Source organism: Sus scrofa, chromosome 13 (assembly GCF_000003025.6).
Source record: "Sus scrofa isolate TJ Tabasco breed Duroc chromosome 13, Sscrofa11.1, whole genome shotgun sequence".
Classification (NCBI taxonomy): domain Eukaryota; kingdom Metazoa; phylum Chordata; class Mammalia; order Artiodactyla; family Suidae; genus Sus; species Sus scrofa.
In genome coordinates, this window is record NC_010455.5 from 145,879,900 (window position 1) to 145,904,973 (window position 25,074).

The 25,074-nt window shown below is 38.3% G+C and overlaps 1 protein-coding gene across 13 annotated transcripts in view; it reads left to right on the forward strand.

Annotated features, from left to right (window-relative positions):
- The window catches only part of CCDC191 (coiled-coil domain containing 191), a 101,176-nt gene continuing 76,165 nt past the window's right edge, over window positions 64–25,074 (forward strand). For 4 of the 13 annotated variants that reach the window (XM_021070332.1, XM_021070334.1, XM_021070337.1 and 1 more), the window contains exons 1-8: window positions 64–304; window positions 2,280–2,318; window positions 9,038–9,155; window positions 11,370–11,390; window positions 12,967–13,110; window positions 16,572–16,750; window positions 18,371–18,594; window positions 23,656–23,806. In XM_021070332.1, the coding sequence (XP_020925991.1) occupies window positions 212–304; window positions 2,280–2,318; window positions 9,038–9,155; window positions 11,370–11,390; window positions 12,967–13,110; window positions 16,572–16,750; window positions 18,371–18,594; window positions 23,656–23,806 (969 nt within the window). In that variant the 5' untranslated portion in view covers window positions 64–211. Of the gene's footprint in view, window positions 305–2,279; window positions 2,319–9,037; window positions 9,156–9,573; window positions 9,707–11,369; window positions 11,391–12,966; window positions 13,111–16,571; window positions 16,751–18,370; window positions 18,595–23,655; window positions 23,807–25,074 lie in introns of those variants that run through there. The other 9 variants (XM_021070333.1, XM_021070335.1, XM_021070338.1 and 6 more) reach the window with 6 other exon arrangements.

Consider the following 25,074-nt stretch of genomic DNA (forward strand, 5'->3'; position numbering starts at 1 on the left):
GGAAGGCCTAGGGACCGCTGCCGTTGCCATGGGTAACTGAGCAGACTCATTCCCCCATCGCAAAGCCTCATGGGAGTGGTGGTTCGGCGGCGCCCCACACTTGCCTTCTTTGTGGGCTGAGGAACTACAACTCCCAGAGAGACCTGGAAGCAACCTAAGTTAAGGAGCGTTTGTTGCAGCTTTGGCTCAAGTCCGGGCCTGAACCGGGGAAATGCTGCTGACGCCCCAGGAAAGGTCCTCTTCAAAGAAGGGGACGGGGCTGAATCGTTGGAAACAGTTTACAAGGAAGCCGAGTCCCACCAAGGTGATCTGTCTGTATTGGGAGCTCTTGGAGACGGGGAGGGGAGGCGGGAACCCGCCCTGAAGCCCCGTCTGCGCTTCGTTCTTCTTCCCTAAGGGGCATCCTTACTTGGCCCGTCCCCGCCATGACCGACCCAGCCAGTAATGTCCTAAGTGAAGGGGGCCCAGGAACTTTGGGGTTCGGGTACCTTACGACTTGGGTGGGCAGCGTCTTGGAAAAACTCTTTCCATCTAAACGGTTTTCTCAAAAAACATGGAGTCCCAGTTGTGCCCATCCTGCTGAAGAGAATTCGAGAACCATTCCCTCTCCCCACCGCTCCAGGTTTTAGGGAAGTTCCCTCAAGGTTACATTTCCGCCTCCTATGTTTTGCAAGTCGTAGGAAATTGTTCTTTTTTGAAGGGATAAGATCTTCACCTTAAGTCCTCTCTGTCATATCCCTCCCCTTCTAGGTTTACACAGAGTAGCTACGATGAACTCAGGAATGCAAGTGGTTATTGAATGTATCACTTGAAAATCTCTAAATTCAAGCAACAATCAAAAAACAGATCCTATTTTATATGTCATCCCCTTTGATGTATTTTCATCCAACTAATAACCCCACTTAACTTGAAACGTGTAAATGACATGTGCAAAGTCACAGTCACAGGGTATGTGCTTTCCACAGACTACCTTTTTAACCGTCACAAAAATAAATGCTTTAAATGTAAATGGAAGTGCCAAATGGAGTGGCTTCACAGCTGTTTTCACCGATCAGTTACACTTTCTTAAAAATATATCTTATAGACATGTGGCCTTTCTGAGCCCCCAGGCAATAGTGCTTGCTGCTTTATTCTAAATATACCACTTAAATAAAGCACTGGATATATTCCACTTGGTGAATATTTTGCCCCGGATACTGGAGGGTGCAGAATGGAGCATTAGAGAGAGTTGGAAACCCTCTGCTCTTGTTGTACCAGTTCTGTAATGGATTGGATCCAAAATAGGTTATAGATATAAACTTAATGAAAGGTTAAAAACTGAGGACAATTTTGGGGACCCCAAAAGGAAAGATTTATGTTGCTAGTGCTCATTGTTACTACCTAGAGGAAAGATAAAAACACTAGAGCTCTTTGAAGGTCAGTTGTGCTTTAATAGGATCAGCTGTTTATTTGTTGCAGTGGCAAAATTATTCAGCAGTACAGGTGCATTAATTAGTTATCTGTAAGGTCTTTTGAAGGGGAAGTGTTATGTAAGTGAAAGAGTATTATACCTTTCCCTCCCCATGTGTCAGTATGCTAGTTATTCCCTTCTTTAAAAACCCTCCTGAATTGTTAGCAAAGCAAATACTTCTGTTTGTTAAGTGACTAACAGAGGGAATTCTGCAACTTCTGAGGGTTAAGAGAGTGAAGAAAGGCGGTGTTCTGTTGGTCTGATTTCTAATTTAAGATGAATATCTGATTGGCCTGGATAGAAATTTATGTGATTTCTGCCTCTTTACTGATTTATTAAACAGTGGAAGATTGGTTATCCCTTCCTCTACCCTCAACCCCCTCCCCCTCCCTGCTCCTGAAAAGATGGGCCTGAGGAGAAGTGCATACCTTCTCCAAGCAGATTTGCTTCCATAACACTTGAATAATCAGGTTAATTTAATCAGTGCTTGTTTAGATTTTTATAAGGAATATTATATGTGGCATTTTGATCTTAACCCTGGGGAGCTTTCAACAAATACTGCCACATGGGCCGTAGTCCAGACCAATTAAATCAGAATCTGGAGATGGGCCTAGGTAAGAGATTAAAAAACAGAATATGTTCCTGAAAAGGCTTCATGTTTCTTCCTCCTGCTGGCATTCCATGTTCTTTTGTTGCTGAGCTTTCTAATAAGATGCTTTAGGGAAAGACTAAGGATACTTGTCCATATGTTTTAATGAGAATGACATTAAAATAGCAAGGCTGATAAATATATTGCTGTCTACTAATATTCTGTATGTATTACCTACAGCCTATGTTTGACCCTGACAATATGGAACACTGGATTAAGGTAAGGCTATTTCATGATTAAGATAGAAAGAGAATTAAGAGTTGCACATAATCAGATGGCATAGAATACTGATAGGTATCCATTTTGCATATATTTTGCTATTTTCCTTCCCATGTGACTATATATATATATATTGCCTTAATTTTATACTCTAGTATTTTTTTCATGATTTTGTTGATTCTCATGAAAACTTCACTAACAGGTTTGGACCATTAGGATCACCTGAAAAGGACTAAGAAAGGAGGGGAGGAGAAGTCTTAGGGTTATGGCCTTCCTCAACTAATTAGAAAGACTTTCCCGTAGTTACATTGATCTGCAGGACCAATACAGTAGGTAAAAGCTGTGCACACATCACAAGTAAGAATCTTCTAATGATGAGAGCAATCCACAAATAGATTGGCCATTCTTATAAAGAGATGTGTTTTCTATCACTGCTGGTATTCAAGTAGACTTTATTTTATGTTGTTTTATTTATTTTTGGCCACGATCTTGGCCTGTAGAAGTCCCTGGGCCTGGAATCAAATGCATGCCACAGCTGTAACCAGAGGCACAGCAGTGACAACACTAGATCTTTAACCCAGTGAGCCACAAGGGAATTCCTTGAGTAGATTTTAAATGCTCACTTAATGTTAGGAGTGATGAGGAGTATATTTGAGCATTTAATGAGGGAGGGATTGGGTTAGATAACCACTGAGGCCTCTTCAGGGCTGAGATACATATTTTTGAGTCCAAGTACCATTTACATTGAGAGTACTGTTAAACCACTTTAGGTATGTGCCACCGAGTGTCATTTTGGCAATTTGCCATACTCAACTCATTTGTGCACCATGTTTCAAAATGTATTTTCCTGAGAAAGTACCTTTCTGCTTGGTAGTATTTCGAAGAGCTATTACTTATCTAAATTGACAGGTGTTATGAGCACCAGGCCAGATGGAACCTAGGCTAGATATAATCATTATTAACCATTTTTTCATCCAGCCAGTATTTACTAATTTCCCACTAAGTACTAGGGCACTGGAGATAATACAGTGCACAGGGCAGGTACAGTTTCTGCCTTCCCAGAGTTTATAGTCCACTGAGAGCTAAACAACTTACTCAGAACTGTTGGGAGAGTTAAGGATATAATGGAAGCTCATGGTGCGGGGTAGGAGGGTGCTCGTTTGGATGGGGCCACAGAAGCTTTCTGGTTCCTGCAGAGGCCTGACTTAGAAGACAATGAAGTGAGTCCAAGTGATGGAGGCTAGCATCTGGGAAGCCCACTCCTCAGCCTCCATTAGGCTCAACTTGTGTGTCATTGTTGAAAGTCACAGTGCGAAGCCCCTGCAGTGCTTAATTGTACCTTCATTTAATCTGCTTTTCCAGAGGGAAGGATTAAGTAAAACAGAAGGGTAAAATTCTGCTCAGATTTGTCTGCATCATTTTCCTCTTTCATGCAGTTGTCAGCCAGCTTGATTTGGTTAGATCTTTATCATTTCTTTTATCACTCTGCTAAAACTTCTGCAGTAGCTCTTTCTCCATTATACTCTCAAATCTCCTGTCTTGAAAAAAAATCAGTAAGTCCTCATTTCATCCCGTAGTCTGTTCTCATTGCCGTACTATTTCTTTTTCTTTTCCATTGTTTTTGGATGTACAGCCTGGACTCCTTGCCTTTCTGTATTTATTATCCTCTCATGTCTGCAGTTATTTTCCTTTGGTGTTTGTTTCTTATATCCCACAGGAAGTTGTCATAAATGACTTCTTGGCAAAATCTAGTGGTCACTTCTTTGTCCTCAAACTATTTTGTCATAAATGACTTCCTGACAAAATCTAGTGGTCTCTTCTTTGTCCTCAGTTGTTTGATACAGTTATCACTTTTTTATTGTAGAAATCCTCTCCACCATTATCTGTTAGTGACACTGTTATCTCTTGCTTCCTTACCACCACTCTGTTCACTTCTCTCTCTTCTTGTCCAATTTTATTCCCGAATATATCCCAACTCTGGTGTTCCCTAAATAATTACAACTTCCCAGTCCACTTGAGTGGACCACCTTCTCAAAATGGAAGAGCGGGGCATATATGGAAAGGTTAAGGAACATAGTGAAGGTTGAGAAAGAGCTTTTTTCAGGACAGAAAAGGAAGATCACCCAATGGAATTGGGGACTTGGCTAAAGCAGGTGACCATAGTTTTTTTGTGATCCCAGGAATTAGTAGATCAGATTGATGCAGACTTGAAGGTTTTCATTGGAGAAACAAGAAGTAAGAGATTTGACACTTATGTAAGATAGTAGCTGAATATCCACATAGAGTAGGAAAGGGAGGGGACCCTGTGAAGAAGCATATGGTGACTGGAGGATGTGGTCAGGTGCAACAACAGTGTATGAATTAGGAGGAGCCAAAAACGGAGATGCATAGGAGGTTGATGTTGGAGAGGGGATTATCAGCATTTGGTTTGAACAATGGAAAATCTTGTGTAAAATGGTTTGGGATGACCATGTCAGTGGGTTGCTAAAATGTAGTTGAGGGGAATGCTGTTGGCATACAAGAGATCAAGCAAACCTTGAGGCTGAAATGTTGGTGAATCATCCTCAGGGTTGTTGAAGTCACTTAGAATGAGGCAGGTGCTTAGTAGAACTTATGAATCCTGGGACAGGTTGCTCAAATGCAACCATCCATCACAATTTACAATTCATCCTCATTCTGACTTGATAGAGTGACACATCTTCTTACTCCAGTCTATTCTGCTACTTTGAGCTTTCTGAACACTTCCATTGTGTCAGTTCTCCATTCTTGAATCAGTGATTATGTGTGCCATTGGATGAAATTCCATAAATTCCAGATGGGGATTTAAGGCCCTCTGTCAATCTACCTGTAATATCAATGTGCCTGTTACACCCCTTTTACTGATATTCCTGTCAGGCCAGTATCTTTCCCCTCTGTCAGATAAGTCTTTCTTTTGCTTTGATTCATGCTGATCCCCGGCCTGGAATACCCTTCCTCTCTAGGAGGCTAACCCATATCCTTCCCTTATAGCTCAACTTGAGATGCCCCTCTCAGTGAACAACTACCCTCATCCACCTCAGCCACCTAATCCATCTTCTAATACACTTTTTCTTGTAATTACTTTGGCATTCAGACACACAGATAAAGCATCAAGCATTTTCTAGTATACCGAGTGATTAAGAAAGAATTGGGCACTTTGAAAAACTATATCACTCACAAAACTATTGTGTACAACATTCAGTTTGTGCATAAGGATGTGTTGAGAAAGTTGTGTTTTTACCTGCTTGCCTTGAGGAAATGAAGGAGTTTGTTGTAGCTGGTGTTTCTGCATCAATGGCCATAGACTTCAAAGGGTTGTTAGTGGATAATGGAATTGGTGTGTACTCTAGGACATGAGGAGTGCATATTAAGCAGTTATAAGATCACAGGAATCACTGAGATAGCTCCTTTACAAATTAAATACTCACATATAACGTAGTTACTGAGGAATAAACTTTTTTTCTGGTTGCACCCACGGCAAGAAGTTCTTGGGCGAGGGATTGAACCCACGCCACAGCAGTGACAGCACCAGATCCTTAACTGCTAGGCCACCAGGGAGCTCCAAGTAATAAACTTCTCAAGGTGTTCAGTTTTTTTAATCACCATATATTGCTTTAAGACTGTTCTTGAGTTATTTATTACACACAGCGCATATGAAACCAAAACTAAAGTGGACTCTTTGAGAACAGAAGCTTTTGGTTTTGTTTTCCCCTGTCCACAGTCCTGGAACAGAGCTAACCTTCAGTCAAGTTGTTTAAAGAATAAGTTGTTAAATAGACACATGAGACCTCTCCTATCTCTTATGTTTTTAAATTGGAAAAAAAAATGGTAAGGATGTAATGTTTTAAAACAAGGAAATACAGAGAGTATTTCTAATCCTTACTTTCATCTAGGATTTTTTTCCCCAAAATTTTCATTTTAAGTGATAGATTGCTTGTTAGAGCCAAGCAATCATTTCTCTTTACTCCCTGACTTGTCTGTACCAGGCTCTGTCCTTCTTTAGTACCCAAATTGGTCTTCCTTCTCCTGTCTCCAAGCTCACTTCTGTTAAGAATCAACACAAATTCCCACTCAGGTGAGATGACGTGCCATATGAAGTTATTCCTTCACCCATAGCCCGAGGAGCTGCATCTATAATTTGTTCTTGTTGTAGTTGTTTTGTGGCTGTTGATTTAAAAAATCTGAATTGGTAGATTTATTTGTATAATATTTGCAAATGTATCTGTATATCTATGTACACAAACATATACAATATATGTGAAATACATCTTTCTGCCTTAGAGTTTAAGAACCTTAAATGGAAGGACTATGTAGCAAGCATATTGTGCCCATCTAATAAAGGGTATACACCACCAACATAGATTTGGGCACATCAGAGGCTGAGAGGGATAATATGTGAGAACATCTGAGTGACCTCATAAAGAGTGAATGATGTTTTCTTGACTCTAGCTTTGATTAGATCATTTTTTCTTCTGATTTATATCTTTTGCCATATGTTCAATATTTTCTACATCTCTTTCAAGTTATGCTTGACTTTTCAGCTTTATTCCTCTGCTTCTGTCTAATTCAAGCTTAATATTTGAAACCCTTGAGAGTTTAAAAGGTAAAACCTATGGCAAGTTTTGACAGTTGTACTACCTGTCTTTCCACAAAGGGCAAGAGGAAAAATTCATTTTCAAAGTAGGGCAGACAACAGTTTAATCTATGGGGAAGTGCTGCTCTTTTGAATAAACCTTTTGCATATTCATTCTTTAACAAACACTTCTGGGGTAGCTGTTATATACAAAGCAATGTTCTAGGTGCAAGGGGCTTCACTCATGAAGAAGACAAAAATCCCTGCTTATGTTCTATTTAGGGGAGACAAAAAATGATAAAATATGTTATAAGGTCCTAAGTGCTATAGAGCAAATCAGAGCCAAGGAGGGGAACAGGGAGAGCCAGAAGGAGGGAGGTTACAGTTCCGTAGATGGTAACCAGAGCAGGCCTTACCACAAAGGTGACATTTGAGTAAAGACTTAAGGAGGTGAGGGAAAAGCAGTATGGCCATCCTGGGGATAACCGTCAGCAGAGGGGAAGAAAGCTCAGAGGGCTGAGGTGCGACCACGGTTGGCATGTTTAAGGAGGAATGAACAAGGGAGTCAGTGTGGCTGAAGTGGGCAGAGCAGCAGGTGAGGTTAGGGGGCTCTCAGAGGGCCTGATGGGGCAGGACCGTGAAGCACATTGAAGAGAGTTGGACTTTTGTTCTGAGTAAGATAGGGAACCATTGAAAAAGTTTGAGTGGAGCTAAAAAGGGGTTTCTCTGGCTGCTGAGGTCTGAGGCTATTCCAGGAAACCTATCAGGAAACGGTGTGCCTCTATTGCCAGGGTGAAAGCAATAGAGGTGACAAAAAGGGGTCAGCTTCTGGATGTATTTTGAAATTAGAGTCAACAGATTTCCTGGGAGGTTATATGTGGGGTAGCAGAGAGAGTGGATTCAAGAAGGCCTCCGGGGTTCCTCCTGAGGAACTGAAAGAATAGAGTTGTCACTACCTGAGTTGGAAGACCAGGAACACAACAGGTGTGGAGAAAAGCAGGCTTGGTCGGGGGAGGGGAGAGGAGGGGAGTCAGAGGCATTAATTATAAAATGCATGTTTTTATACTGTGAAGGTGAACCAAAATGCCAAAAGTTTGACCACCTCTGCCAGTTCTTTCCCCAATCCTGTGAATTTGGCTATGTTTTTTACTAGATTCTCACTATTGAGTTAAAAATATTCTGGATTACCACAATTTAATGATTTTGTTAATCCCAAGTTTATGGAATTTCTATTTTGCCTAATGTATGATATGAGAAGTTCCTAATACAAAATGCCAAAAGTTTGACCACTTCTACCAGTCTTTCCCCAGTCCTGTGAATTTGGCTATGTTTTTTACTAGATTCTCACTATTGAGTTAAAAATATTCTGGATTACCACAATTTAATGATTTTGTTAATCCCAAATTTATGGAATTTCTATTTTGCCTAATGTAGGATATGAGAAGTTCCTAATACATAATGGGAAGTAATTTGAGGAAATGCAGCTATTGGCCTCTGGTTCACATTCATATGCTAGTCCTAGTGGCTGAAAATTAATAAACTATATTTAAAAAAATTAAATATCCAGGTGCCAGCATCCCATTACTAATACACTAAACGAAAGTTATCTAAAGCTTAAGTAACTTTTTGTTCAAATACAAACATTGTGAACGCCTGTTAAAACTTGGTAAGATACTGCAATTAATTGTGTGTTTAATGAATAAAATTATGTGGGACGAATGTTTAAACCTTAGAGTCCCTTTAAAAATGGAGAAGTGGGAGTTCCCATTGTGGCTCAGTGGTTAATGAATCTGACTAGGAACCATGAGTTGCGGGTTCAATCCTTGGCCTCGCTCAGTGGGTTAAGGATCCGGCGTTGTGGTGAGCTATGGTGTAGGCTGGTGGCTACAGCTCCGATTTAACCCCTAACCTGGGAACCTCCATATGCCACGAGCGGCCCTAGAAAAGGCAAAAAGACAAAAAAGAAAAAGACAATAAATAAAAATGGAGAAACAAAAGTATCTTGGTAGTTGTTTGAAAATCAGATTGTTGAATAGGAAAGAAATTCTCTAATTCTGAAGAAAGTTGTATCCTGAAGGTAGTTGTCATCTTTGTGGATTTTTTTTTCTTCTTTTCTGTCACGTTGAAGAGGGTAGAGAAAGCTTCAGAATTTGCAGTTTCAAATTTATCCAGGAGGCCTTGGGGCCAAATCATTGATTTGGAAACACCTGAGCAAATAGAGGATCGTGATGAAGTTTATGCAGAAGGTAAGAGAATACATTTTTTGCTGTGATGTTAACAGCTCTTTGGAGTACAGCTTACTAAATCATAAATCATATTTCAAAGTACAGAATGAAAGGATTTCCTCTGTTGTTCTTAATTTTCATTTGTTTCTACTTCCCTGAAGCTAAATTTACTGTGGAATTAACTCCAATATTACAAGTATATTTAAATCCCATTTTGTCTCTTGAAATAGAACCACATCCAAAGGCAGTTTTGACATAACACAGTTAACTAGTATGTGTAACATATTCATCCTGTGGCACAGAGGGCAGCTTGTTCACTTGATTTAGTATCGTACGGATCATTTGACTGCTAGTTTATAAATCAACTTTGTTCCTTATGAAGAGTCTAAAGCTGACTTCACCTCTCTGCTTCCCCAAAGCATTTGCTCTTTTGGTTTAGTATTTTAGTTACCAGTGCCCTAGAGAACTCCACCATTTAGGGATGAAGAGATTAGGAGGCACCAGCAAAGAAGACTGGAAAGGAAGTTCCTGCTGTGTCTCAGTGGGTTAAGAATCTGACTGCTGTGGCCCAGGTGGGTTTGATCTCTGGCCTTGTGCTGTGGGTTAAAGATCTGGTGTTGCTACAGCTATGGCAAAGGTCACACCTATGGTTCCTATTTAATCCCTGGCTTAGGAACTTCCATATGCTGTGGATACAGCCATTTTAAAAAATTTTTAAAAAGAGGAAGACTAGAAATGAGAGGCCCCTAAGGTATGAGGAAAATTAGAGTGTCATATCCTGGAAGCCACTTTCCATTTGGATTATTTATGTTTCCAGTTGTTCCAATTATTTCTTCACTTACTCAACATATATATTTATTATTACTCTGTGCCAGGTACTATTTGGGGCATTGGAGGAATAGATTATGAACAGGAGGCAAAGCCCTTGCTTTCATGGAATATGCTTTCTAGAGTGGTGGGAATAAAGAAAATGAAAATAAATGATCAGGTAGTGATAAGTCATTTGAGTTTGAACCTGAAAAACCAGAAGGAGTCAGGTGAGCTCTGATAAGGAAGAGCTTCCCAGGCAGTGGGAAAGGTAGCATCAAGAGTTAAAGTACAAGCTTGGTATACTGAGGAACTAAGGAATACCGGTATTGCTGGAGCTTCCCAATGAAGATGAGCTTGCAGGAGTGAGCAGAAGACTTGTCACATAAGGCCTTAGAGGCCTGGGGAAAGAATTTAGACTTTATTCTGAGTATGATGAGACATCATTGAAGGGTTTTAAGCAAAGGTATAATAGGATAATTTTTTAAATATATGAAAAATGGATCACAGGGAAGGAAAAGAGGGAAAAGGGAGATCAGTGGGAGGCGCTTGCAGTGGTCTCCGTGAACCATAAAGGCATTTGGTCTGGAGTGGTTGGTGGTACTGGAAATGGAGGAAGGAGATTATTTCAGAAATTGGCAAAGCTATGTCTTAACCCACCCCTTCTCGCACCCCACCAAGAGGAATACACTTAAGCCACTTAAGGTTTCCAAGAAGTCCTGCAGTTTAAAAAAAAATTTTTTTTACCCCTTTCCCAAGCTTCCTAGACCTGAACTCTTTTTATCTTGAAATACATGTTAATACCCTTAGAAATTAGAGACCCACATTAGATAGTACTAATGAATAGAACATGGTTTTCAAAGGTTTATATCCTTTTTTTCTCCTCTCATCAACTATCTTTCGATGTTCAGTAAGAACTAGTGTTCTGGGGAACATACTTTAAGAAACTGCTTTTTAAGGCAGGTTTCAAGCCTCTGATCCAACATGAAGTGTTCCTGCAATTGAACCCTCCAAGGGATGTTCCCTTTCTTTGTTCTTTTGGGGGCACGTCATAGTAAATGTCTGTTTACTAATAAATAGCACTTAGTGGATTTGAATTATTCTACACATAAATTCTTATACATGTAAATATCTGAACTACTGTACACAGAGTTACTCAGTAAATATCTGCTCCCTTTCTCTACCTCCTCTGAAAGCCAGTAGTACCTATTGCTAGTATACTTTTTATACTTAGTTTCTACCACCTTGATTCATTTTTCTGCATTTTACATATCATGCATTCCTATCTACGTTAAATGTCTTTTGACATCAAATAATACGTGGAAACCCTCCATTCCCTTTGAGCCATGCAATAATGATGATAACAATGACAAAGATAATGCCAAAACATATTTTTTCTCTTTGAAACCCCCATGCCCTATCCATAAGGACTGGATGATAATGTTGAAGGTAAGGCTGAAGAAGACATCTTCTCTCATACCTATGTATTTAAGACAATTTTCTGAATGTCACTATGAAAGAAATCTAAATGGACCTTAGCTTCCAGGATAACACACTCTTTGATTTTCCTCCTACCTCAGTGGTCTCTCAGTGGTTCCTAGTCTACTTTATTTGTTCTGCTCTGTCTCTTCAACCCCTGAACACTAAAGTTCTTCAGGGCTTAGTCCTTGAACCACCTCTCTATTTACCTTCCTCCTTTGGTGATCTCATCTATCTCTACGGCCTTAAATACCATCTGCATGCTGACAACACCCACATTTATTTCTTCAGCCTGGACCTCTCCCTGGAAATCCTGATGATGTAGCCCATGGCTTTTTGACATCCCTCTTTGGATGTCTCGTAAACATCTCAAACCTAACTTGTCTTGAAACTGAACTCCTGATCTTCCATCCAAACCTATTGCTCCTTTGGCCCTCCCTTTCTCAGTAAGTGGCACTTCCAACCTTGTAGTGCTCACGCCAAAAAACTTAAAGGTTTCTTTCTCCCACATCCTATATCCAGTCCATCTGCAATCATGTCAAAACACCTCAAAACATTATTTTCTGGAATCTGACCGTGTTTGGTACCTCCACTTAAGGTCCAGGCCATCATCATCTCTCTCCTGGATATTTGTCTTCCATTTGGGGCCTCCTGCTTGTGTACTCGTCCCCCTATAGTCCATTTTAACATGGTAGTCAGAGTGACGCTCTTAAAATATGTCACCTCTTTGTTCACAACCCCCCATGGCCTCCTATTACATTCAGAGTAAAAGCCAAAGTGCCTAGAATGGTATCAAGACTAAACAAATGCTATCAAAACTAAACAAAAACAAAGGGTTTTCAACCTCAGCACTATTGATATTTTGGGCTGGGTAATTTTTGTTGTAGAGGCTGTTGTGTGCATCGTAGGATGTTTAGCAGCATCCCTGGCCTCTACACAGTCCCCCAGTTGTAATAACCAAAAAGAGCTCCAGATATTTCCAGATGTCCACTGGGGGGCAAGATCACCCCGATCTAGAACCACTGCTCTGAGCCTGATCCCTGTATTACCTCTTCTACCTCATCTCCAACTATTTTCCCTTCACTTTTTCCTCCAGCCACATGCCTTCATGCTGTAAAGTGTCCAATACACTAGACACTCTCCTACCTTAAGGCCTTTGCATTTATTGTCCCTCTGCACAGCCATATGGGCCCACTCCCTCACTTCCTTCACTTCTTTGCTCAAATATCTTCTCAGTGAGGCCTCCTTTGACCACCCAGTTAATTTCAAACTATTGACACCCGTCTTCCATTTCTTATACACCATTTCTCTTTCCCCTGCTCTCTTTTTCTGACTGACTTGTTCATTGTCTCTCTTTCCCAAGAATGTAAGCTTCATGGTGGTAGGTTTTATTTTTCCTGTTTTGTTCACTACTGTATTCCCAACATCTAGAACAGTACTTGACACATGCTAGATGATGCTCAGTTAACATTTAATGAATGAATGAAAATAGCAAATGAAGAAAGTCTCTGAAATATTTAAAAAGATGTTTTTATATTTTTGATAGCTCAGGAGTTGGTCAATGACTGGTTAGATACCAAACTTAAGCAAGAACTAGCAAGCGATGGGGAAGGTGATGCTGAAGACACTGAATTGAGCAGCCCTCCTTTCCCAGAAGTTAATGGGCATTTGAAATATGACAAGTTTGATGGTAAGAACTTAACTGATTGTTCTAATATCCACTGCATGTGTCCAAGAAGTTTTTTTAAATTGTTTTGAGTAAGAAATGATATATTATTTGACTTTCCTGTGTTTTGCTTAGTTTTATAATTGGCTTTAATTTTTCTTGATTCAGTTTAAATTACTTATCTAGGAGTTCCCTTCGTGGTGCAGAGGAAACAAATCCGACCTGTATCTATGAGGAAGTAGGTTCGATCCCTGGCTTTTCTCAGTGGATTAAGGATCCGGCATTGCCGTGAGCTGTGGTGTAGGTCGCAGACGTGGCTCAGATCCCGTGTTGCTGTGGCTGTGGTGTAGGTTGGCAGCTGTAGCTCCAATTAGACCCCTAGCCTGGGAACCTCCATATGCTGTGGGTGCAGCCCTAAAAAAGCAAAAAAAAAAAAAAAATATATATATATATATATGCTTATTTATATCCTCAATAAATTTGTGGTGTTCTTTTAAAATTAAATTTTCTATTATTTGTAATTCTCTTTGTGACTATGATGGCAATTAATGCTGTTTGAGTGCTTCTCCCCATATATTGTTGGATGATGATTTACTTTGATGACTTTAAATATTTTACTCTATTTAAACATTGATATATCATTCTATATTTATAGAATGCTTCATTTATCTTTATAAGGGGAGTTATTACTTGTACACAGAGCTAGTGTCAGACAAGTTAAATAGCCAACTTGTGAGGCTATCCAAAGATCATAGGATTTTTGACCTGAGCATTTTAGGTAAGTATAGCAATGGTGGCGGCAGCTCTCCGTGACTCACAGACACCACTGCTGCACTCATTTGGCAGCATTCCCCTTGCTTAGGACTCTACACAACCCCCAGCTTTGGAATCACAAAGTCGTTGGCCCTTACAGTTAGGGGAATCCTCAAAAATCACCTAATCTGATCTACCTTCTTTACTCCCTCAGATAGATATTCTTCTAGAATATCCCTAACATAAGGTGATATAACCTCTGCCTAACACCTTCCAGGCTAAGGAGCCTGCACTCTGGGAGGGGCCCATTCAGCTGCTGTGAGGCTCTAATCTTCATAAATTCTCTCTTAGGAGAATTAGGATTTTCACGCTTTAGTGCTATGAAAAACATCATATTCTCTCTCTCTCAAGAACAGTGTTTGTGCTTTTTGTGGAGTTGTAATCACGTCTGATCCTTCATATATGTCAGTGTTCCTAGATTAAATAGCACTAGTACCCTCAATGGTTCTTTATATCACATTTGTTTCTAGATATGCTGGTTGTCACCTTTTGGATATTTTCTAGTTTAGTGAGGTTGTTTTTAAAGTGAGACATTTCAGTATTTAATATTTATTCTGTAGCATATCCGAAATATAATGAAACTTCTACTTTCTTTTATATGGGCTAATAGCTCTAGTTATAGCTCCTAGATATGTTATCTAATATCTTACGGGCCTCATTCATCTTATGCTTGTAGAGTTTTTGGTTTTTTTGGATCAAAACATTGAACAAAAATATTACCTAGCCATTAAAAAAGGATGTTATCAAAATTATCAGTTAATATATGAATATCTCATATTTTGTCAAGAAAGAAAACTTGGAAAAATATAGCATCCATTTCTGATTAAAACTCAGCAAACTAGTAGTAGAAGGTAAATTCTTCAATCTGACAAAAGGCATTTGTATGAGATGTATAGAAAACAAGTAGCAAATGACAGGTGTAAATCCTACCTTGTCAGGAATTACATTACAGAAAAGTGGATTAAATGTTCCAATCAAAAGATAGAGACTGGCAGAATTAACTTAAAAATATGGCCTATCTCTATGCTGTCAAAAAGGGACACAATCTAGATTCAAAGACACAAGCAGGTTGAAAGTAAAAGGATGGAAGATGATATACCATGCAAACAGTAACCAAAAGAGAGTGAAAGCAGCTTACTAGCATTAGAAAAATAATAGACTTTAAGATAAAAAGTTGTTACTCAAGACAAAGAAGGGTATTCTATAATAATAAAAGGGTCAATTCATCAAGAAAACAAGTATAAACATATATACACCTAACAAAAGAGCTCGAAAATACATGAAGCATAAACTGAAGGAAGAAATAGATAATAGATAATTCAACAACAGTTGTAGACTTCAATACCCCATTTTCAATAATGTCTGGAACTAAACAGAACATCAGCAAGAAAAATATCCTTGCTTCACTAGTCGTTAGGAAAAAGCAGATTAAAACTACCATGATTAACCACTACACACCTATTAAAATGGCTTAAGGAGTTCCCGCTGTGGGTCAGTGGGTTAAGAATTGAACTGCAGTGGCTTGGGTTGCTTCAGAGGCATAGATTCAATCCTCAGCCCAGTGCAGTGGATTAAAGGATTTAGCATTGCTGCTGCTGCAACTGCAGCTGTGGCTCCAATTCAATCCCAGGCCCAGGAACCTCCATATGCCATGGGCGTGGCCATAAAAAAAATAAAATAAATTTAAAAGACTAATCATACCAAATATTGGTAAGAATGTGGAGGAACTGGACCGCTCGTACACTGCCAGTGAGAATGTGAAATTGTATAACCACTTTGAAAAACAATTTGACAGTTTGATAAGGTAAACACATATCCAATAATTCCACTCATAGGCATTTTCCCAAGGGAAAAGGAAGCATATGTTCATACAAAGACTTATACACAAATGTTCATAACAACTTTATTTGTAATAGCCAAAACCTAGAAACAATGCAAATGTCTATCCCTAAATAAATGAATGAACAAATTGTGGAATGTCACAGTGGACTACTACTCAACAATAAAAAGGGATAAGCCAGTGATACAATGACATGGATGAATCGCAACATAATTATGCTTAGTAAAAGAAGCATGACCAAGAAGAGTACATAGTATATGATTTAATTGATACCAAATTCTGGAAAATTTAATCTTTTGGCAGAAAGCAGGTCTGTGGTTGCTTGGGATAGGACAGAGAGTGTGGAGAGGAGGGGGAGGAAGAGGTTGAAATCAGTGGGAGGAACCTTTTGGGGCTGACAGACACATTCATCATCTTGATTGTAATGATAGTTTTACTGGCATCTATAAATGTCAAAACTTACTGCAGACTTCAGATATTTACAAGTTTATTTTATGTCAATTATTCTACAATAAAACCTTTTTTAAAAAGAGCAATGGAGTCCTCAAGGATGTTTACATCCTTGTAACATAAATGTATAAGTATATATTTTATATTGGCAGTGAGGGAGTCTTTAGTGATGTGGGTGAGAGCAATTCCTCATGAGTGGGGGCTTTTTCCTCTTTATTGAATGTGAAGGCTGTTCTTGTCCAATTGGCATTATCAGTTACTATTTATTTAACACTCACAGCTTTGTATTTTTATTGTACCATGATTATTTATGTAACTATGGAAATGATACTAAAATTAAATTTTTAATATTTTCCCTCTTTTGTTGTTCTATTTCCCCTAGATTTATGTGGTTATTTGGAGGAAGAAGAGGAAAGTACCACCGTTCAAAAATTTATAGACCATCTGCTCCATAAAGATGTGGTAGATTCTAGGATGTTGGAAGATCTTGGAATGAATGAAAACCAAGACAAGAAGCAGCAGAAGGATCCTCATCTTACCATGGAGATGAGACATAAGCAGGTGGGAGGGAGAAGCAAAATTAAAATGGATAACAGGAAGCAATCTTAGTGTAACACATTTAATAAGCTTAAGTAAAGACTTAAGCCTTTATTATGAAAAGGGTGCCATCTGTGGTTTGGTTAAAAAGAATAAAAATAAAATATAAGAACTTCAGAAGAAAAATAATGCTCATAAACTGAGGATGGGAACCAGTTTATTTAAGAAAACAAAGCAAAAAAAAGGAATAATTGATTTTGACCAAGAAAGTGGTGAACTAAACTTTATTAGTTTGGATATGGCACTTCCTGTTATAAATATGTAGTTTGGGTTTTACTTGAATTTGGTTTTTGAATTGTGACATCCAGATATTAATATCATGAATATTCTGGTGAATGTTATAGTGATAATTCTTTTCTAGACAACTGAAAAATTCACTCATTTTGTGATTATAATTTGAAAGGGAGGACAGATCTGAATTAAATCTAGTTCTGCTGTTTTGAATTAGAAAGGCATATGGGAACTTTGTTTTCTCTGAAGGGAATAGTAGGTTGTAGGAAAAAGATGCATCTCAGCACTTTGTAAAGGAGCTTTGTAAGTCAGAACAACCAAGTCTGGACTAGAATTGATGCCTGTGGGTGTGTGTGCTATCTTTTTGAAACACTGAATTTCTGGTTACTTTAAACCATACAGTGTGCAAGTGGCACTGGGGATGTTAGAAAAACAGGGTAGAAATGTGATCCTGGTTTGGATTTATGATAAAAAGGAGATAAGAAGTTTCAAAAAGAAATAGCCAAATCTAGAAGTCTTATCATAACTGAAGAGTAAGGTAAAGGTAAATTTAAGTGAACCAGGAGGGAAAGGACCAGTCCTTAATTCATAGCTCATCAAGCCTCTAAGGAATTAATGATTTTGAAATAAATGATTGTGCTTATTCAGAAATATCTGTGAAGTTTGTGGTTTTGATTTCCAAATATGATCCAGAATCATCAATGTGTTTAAATAATGATAGAATTGAATAAAAGGTCATGATGTGGAGTTACCACTGTGGTACAGTGGGTTAAGGATCTGGTGTTGCTGCAGCTGTGGCGTAGGTCGCAGCTGTGGCATAGGTCACAGCTGTGGCTCAGATTCAATCCTTGGCCCAGGAACTTTCATACGCCTCAGATGCAGCCAAAAAAAAAAAAAAAAAAAAAGGCATGATGTTCCTTAAGGCAATAAATCACTGCTCTAATCTTCACAATGTAACCTCCCCAAAATATCCTTATTCTTTATTCAATTATAATTATCATACTGACAGGGCTTAAATAAATAGCAGTAATGTACACCTTAGAAAATCTCATGGATAGGAAAGCATTGCTAAATAAGAATCTAGAATTTCATATCTGACCCATTAGATTTTCAACTTTTCTGTTCTGCAGATCATTCCCAGATTATCTGAAGTCATTTTACCTGATTTCATTTAAAACTCTGTATTGGCTATTACCCAGTAAACAAATGAATTCCCGCAATTTTTCTGTTAAACAGAGTTCTGGGCAAGAATGCTTCAAAGTAGTTGTGTTCTGAACTTCAAAATGTGTGCTAAGGTTTTGCACCTCTCTCTCTGCTTGAAAGGCTGCATTTCACTCTTGTGTTCTCTTGAAGGTAAAAGAAAATCGCTTAAGACGTGAGAAAGAACTAGAGCGCCAGAAAATTGAAAAGACCTTGAAAAAGTCAGCATTCTTAGAAGCTCACTTTCTGGTGCAAGAGGAGAAGAAAAGGAAGGCTCTAGAGGCCAAGAAAGAGGAGGAGGAGATTCAAAGGGAGATGGTAAAGCTGCGGAGGGAGATAATTGAGAGGAGACGCACTGTGGAAGAAGCATGGAAAATGTAAGCCAGCTGTGTTGAGCAGTGTGAAATTTTTTTGTTTAAGCAGTCATTTTGGAAGTCCTCTAACATTCTTTGAAATATACAAACAGTGCAATAACAAAACACAAAAAAGTCACTCATTATTCCACCATCTTAACAAATGAACTATTGTCATTTTTCCACATTTTCTCCTGGTCTTGGTCCCTTTACGTGCATAATTGCAACCATAAATTACATTTAATTTTGTTATTCTGCTTGCTGGAGTCCCAAGGTCTATATATTACTCCATCAAGCTCCTACACCATAGTTTATGTAACGACCTCCACTCCCCATACTGCTAAGCATTTCAGCTATTTCAGATTTTTCACCAATAGTGCATTGAGCATCCTTAAGCATAGAGCTTTTTCATTCTTTTGAATTATGTTCTTAGGACTGTAATACCTGAGTTAAATGATGTGGGCTTTTTATGACTCTTGAAACATGGCCAAATTCCTTTCCAAATGGGTTGTGCTTATTTACACCATTGCTGGCAGTGGGCCACACTCAGCATTGAGGGATATCATCATTTTCAATATTTTTGCATGTTTAATAGGTATTTTATTGGTTCATTTGCAGATTTTTGAGTACCTGAACATTTATAAGTTTGAACATGTTTCCTTACGCTAATTGTGACTCATCCTATTGTGAACTGCTTCAGTGTCTTATCTTCTGATAATCATACAGAGTCACCATTGCCTTACTGCCACTGATCAAGAAAAAGAATATCTGACACAAGAAGGAAATCAGAATAGTCCTCACAGGATGTAGTACTATTGTGTGTCCTCATGGAGAAAATGAGCTTCGTAAATGAAATAACTGATGTATTTATTCTGAGAAACAGCATTGGTGCATAAACTGCAAAAGCCTTGGGACAGTGTGCCTGAAGTGACTGAATACTCAAACTGAGAGTACAGAAAGACCTATTAAATAATCTCTTCCTCCTCCATCAGCCTACACAGCTTTTCCCCTGTGTTCTTGATTGCTCTCATCCTACCCAATTTAGAACAGCTCGGCAGTGGACATGCGCTTCATTCTTTCAAGTGCCAGGCTCAGACCTCCTCCAGACACCTTTCCTTTCAGAAAGCAATCACCAGTGTTTTAGTGAGTTCTTGCTAAGGTCAGCCTTGCTCTTCAGATTGCTCTCAAGCTCTGAAAAATCTAGGCTGACCTAAATAAATTTTGAAAACAAGTAGCATTTGATGGTAGCAGGAAGCTCTGCTCACAGTGGGCACTCAACAAAGATTCACTGGCCAGTTATTTCTTTTAGAAGTTAAAATCTTATCCACGGACACAGTGAGACAGATGATATCTAGGGGGACAAGCTGATTTAAACATTCCAGGAAGCAGTTTGGCAATAAACCATAAAAGCCATAAAAATGTTATTATCACTTGACCTGGGAACTCCATTCTTAGGAAAACTACCATAGGGAAACGATCAGAAACCCAAAGATTTGTACATAAAGATAATGATGACATTATTTATAATAAAACATTAATAAATATTAGAGAAAGTAATCAATGATGGCCATACAATGAAACTGCACTGACATGTTATCAGTGTTTTTTTCTGGGTGGAAATATGGATGACTTTTATACCTCTCCAGTTTTTCACAATGAACAGATAATTACTTTCATAGAAGATACATTTTTTTTATTAATAATTTTTTTATTTTCCCACTGTACAGCAAGGGGGTCAGGTTATCCTTACATGTATACATTACAATTACATTTTTTCCCCCACCCTTTCTTCTGTTGCAACATGAGTGTCTAGACAAAGTTCTCAATGCTATTCAGCAGGATCTCCTTGTAAATCTATTCTAAGTTGTGTCTGATAAGCCCAAGCTCCCGATCCCTCCCACTTCCTCCCCCTCCCATCAGGCAGCCACACGTCTCTTCTCCAAGTCCATGATTTTCTTTTCTGAGGAGATGTTCATTTGTGCTGGATATTAGATTCCAGTTATAAGTGATATCATATGGTATTTGACTTTCTGGCTCATTTCACTCAGTATGAGATTCTCTAGTTCCATCCATGTTGCTGCAAATGGCATTATGTCATTCTTTTTTATGGCTGAGTAGTATTCCAATGTGTATATATACCACTTCTTCCGAATCCAATCATCTGTCGATGGACATTTGGGTTGTTTCCATGTCCTGGCTATTGTGAATAGTGCTGCAATGAACATGCGGGTGCACGTGCCTCTTTTAAGTAGAGTTTTGTCCGGATAGATGCCCAAGAGTGGGATTGCGGGGTCATATGGAAGTTCTATGTATAGATTTCTAAGGAATCTCCAAACTGTTCTCCATAGTGGCTGTACCAGTTTACATTCCCACCAACAGTGCAGGAGGGTTCCCTTTTCTCCACAGCCCCTCCAGCACTTGTTATTTGTGGATTTATTAATGATGGCCATTCTGACTGGTGTGAGGTGGTATCTCATGGTAGTTTTGATTTGCATATCTCTTATAATCAGCGATGTTGAGCATTTTTTCATGTGTTTGTTGGCCATCTGTATATCTTCTTTGGAGAAATGTCTATTCAGGTCTTTTGCCCATTTTTCCATTGATTGATTGGTTTTTTTGCTGTTGGGTTGTATAAGTTGTTTATATATTCTAGAGATTAAGCCCTTGTCAGTTGCATCATTTGAAACTATTTTCTCCCATTCTGTAAGTTGTCTTTTTGTTTTCTTTTGGGTTTCCTTTGCTGTGCAAAAGCTTTTCAGTTTGATGAGGTCCCATGGGTTTATTTTTGCTCTAATTTCTATTGCTTTGGGAGACTGACCTGAGAAAATACTCATGATGTTGATGTCAGAGAGTGTTTTGCCTATGTTTTCTTCTAGGAGTTTGATGGTGTCCTGTCGTATATTTAAGTCTTTCAGCCATTTGGAGTTGATTTTTGTGCATGGTGTGAGGGTGTGTTCTAGTTTCACTGATGTGCATGCAGCTGTCCAGGTTTCCCAGCAGTGCTTGCTGAATAGACTTTCTTTTTCCCATTTTATGTTCTTGCCTCCCTTGTCAAAGATTAATTGACCATAGGTGTCAGGGTTTATTTCCGGATTCTCTATTCTGTTCCATTGGTCTGTCTGTCTGTTTTGATACCAGTACCACACTGTTTTGATGACTATGGCTTTGTAGTATTTCTTGAAGTCTGGGAGAGTTATGCCTCCTGCTTGGTTTTTGTTTCTCAGCATTGCTTTGGCGATTCTGGGTCTTTTGTTGTTCCATATAAATGTTTGGATTGTTTGTTCTAGTTCTTTGAAAAATGTCATGGGTAATTTGATAGGGATTGCATTGAATCTGTATATTGCTTTGGGTAGTATGGCCATTTTTACAATATTGATTTTCCCAGTCCAGGAACATGGAATATCTTTCCATTTCTTTACATCTTCTTTGATTTCTTTGATTAAAGTTTTATAGTTCTCGGCATATAGGTCCTTTACCTCCTTGGTCAGGTGTATTCTGAGGTATTTGATTTTGTGAGGTGCAATTTTAAAAGGTATCATATTTTTGTATTCCTTTTCTAATATTTCATTTCTGGTATACAGAAATGCAACTGACTTCTGAATGTTAATCTTATATCCTGCTACTTTGCTGAATTTATTAATCAGTTCAAGTAGTTTTGGAGTTGAGTCCTTAGGGTTTTCTATGTATAGCATCATGTCATCTGCATACAGTGACAATTTTATCTCTTCTCTTCCTATATGGATGCCTTTTATTTCTTTTGTTTGTCTAATTGCTGTGGCTAGGACTTCCAAAACTATGTTGAAGAGCAGTGGTGAGAGTGGGCAAGAAGATACATTTTTTAATATTATTTTTCAATATTAGATCCATGGTATTAGAACTGTATTTCTCGAAATGCCCATTATGATCTGCCTATAACCATCTAATATAAATAACATTGTGATGGCATAGCAAGTGTAGGAAGAGTCGGTAAAATTTTATTGTTGGTAGGGCTTTTTACTTTATTTGTAAGATATTCTAAATCTGCTTCATTGCATAGTTTGCAAAGTATCTTCTCTAAGAGATTTATTAGTCACACAGGAAAAATAGCATCTTTACATTGGAGAAGTCCCCTTAGCATATGATGGTTAACATCACCATTAATAACACTGTGTGCCCCTGTAGAATATATGAAAATTAATGAAAGAATGTCTATAGATTTTTCTGGCATCCCTCTCTCCATTTGAGTTTCCACAGCTATTAAAAAAAATTCGGAAAGACTAGGTGACTTATCTGAGTATTCATAGCTAGTTTGTGGCCAGAGCCCATGAATCCTGATTCCTGACTAGAAGCTATCTTTACTGAATCAATGATAAAATATATACCTTATACACTTATGCATGCCTATGTAGGTTAATACACTCCAATGAGAAGGCAACGGCTATGAGCTTCTTGGATTGGTGAGTGTAAAAGGAATGACCTGGATGAGAAAGAAAAGATAGGTGGGTGAGAAGGAGAGAACCAGAAAGGAGAAACAGATAGAGTTACTAAGAGAGTCTCGTTACTCTGAAATCCTTTTCGTTATTAAGTTGTATTTTTTTCTCTTTTCAGATATTTTAGAATTAGTATAAATTCATTTTCTCCTTATTCAGCAACACTTGATCCTTTTATTATTTTTCTTCCTAGAAACCTTCTAAAAGCCTTATGGTAAGAATCTCATTCCTTTCTTACCTGAAGATCTTTTTTTGTCTCCCCTTGTAAGAGAGAGACCTAATGTCTATATTGGAGAATACCAAGCAGTTGTTAACTCAAATTTTGATCAAGGTATCACTCAATGTTAAACTCAATAAAAATACTTTACTAAAATACCTATAGGGCTTTCTACTTTTCAGAGTACATTATAACAATTTTATTTCATTTAACTATTTTATAAATGGATAAACTAAGGCTCAAAAAAAAAAAAAAAACCTACTATGTAGTTTTACAGCCAGATCTAAAAATCTATATCTTCTGATGGAAAGTTTAGTGTTCATTTCACTATGGCAAGTTCTAATTACTCATTTTCAAGTCTATATTGTTATACATATATTTTTAAATTGTTATTAATAGAGAGAAGAAAAAGCAAGACGAAAATTCTCCAAAAAATCCAGAGAAAGGCGTGTTTCAGAGTGTTCATATTCTGGATGCAGAAAACATCGCAAAAGAAAGAAAGAAGAAACTTAAAAAGTTATTAATCCAAACTTTCAAGGAAGATTGTGAGGTAGGGATTGTAATATCTCTGTTCAGCGTTCTGTAGCATAAATGACAAAAGGCTTTCTCAGAGGTGGGACATTATAATACTAAGCCCAACTGAGTATCATCACAAATACCAAAATTGCTCACATCATTTGTTCTGTGCTGTCCATCTGGCCTAGTAATAGGTCAGTGCTTCAATCCCTTGTTCACGGGCTATTCTTATATACTCTGTGTGATTCTGGAGAATCGGGATCTGGGATGTCTTCTAAATTACCCTGTTTAGAATAGTATATAACTACTAATGTAGACTTTTGGCTATGGGTCAAATCAGAGCTACAGCTGCCCGCATACACCACAGCCACAACAGCAATGCCAGATCTGAGCCATGTCTTGTGACCTACACCATAGCTCATGGCAACACCGGATCCTTGACCCTCTGAGGCCAGGGGTTGAACCCACATCCTCATGGATTCTAGTTGGGTTCATTAACCACTGCGACACGATGGGAACTCCCACCTTTGGAAGTTCTTGAAAGCTCAGCTTCCACTTTGATAGTCTTATGTGTTCTAGGTTATTTAGAGGAATTATTCAGAAAGTTACTTGCTTTTTGGTAGCTTAGATCCTAAACAATGATATATTTGTGCCTTTACTTTTAATGGTCTGCATTTATTTTATTCAACTCTCCCTTTCTTTAGTTCCACTTTTATTTTTCATTGACAAATGAGCATACTCCTCAGGCTACATAAACAGATTTTTTTCAATGAAGTGGAATTGATAACAGTATACATTTGGGGTTTCTGATGTTTCAGGTGAAAGGAACTGCTTGAAAGAATTGTAAATGAGAAAGTTGTATGAGAAAAAATAAATATGTATATTTTATATTTCCTACAACATGCAACCCAGGCCCTTAGGCACTGATGAAATTCAGTGAAAGTTAATGGAATGAATGTATAATGTATAAATGGATTTAACAAATAAAAAAAAAGCGATGTCAGGAAGATACTGAGGGATAAACATAGGATAGACTACAAAGGCCCTGGAAATAAGTAACAGGAATTTGAATATGATATAGATAACTAAGATGTAAGGAAAACAAATAGTTAAAGCAATTATTTTAAAAAGTTAGACATGTTTGATGGCAGTATTTTGGACTGACAGGCAAGAAGTCATAAAAATTCAAATATAAAACAACAAGAATTTGGTAGAGTTCCAGCTTTAGGAATAGAAAGGGAAGTGTGGTAGGAGGAAATATTAAGAGTTGGGATCCACATTTGGGGAAGGATTGGCAAAGAC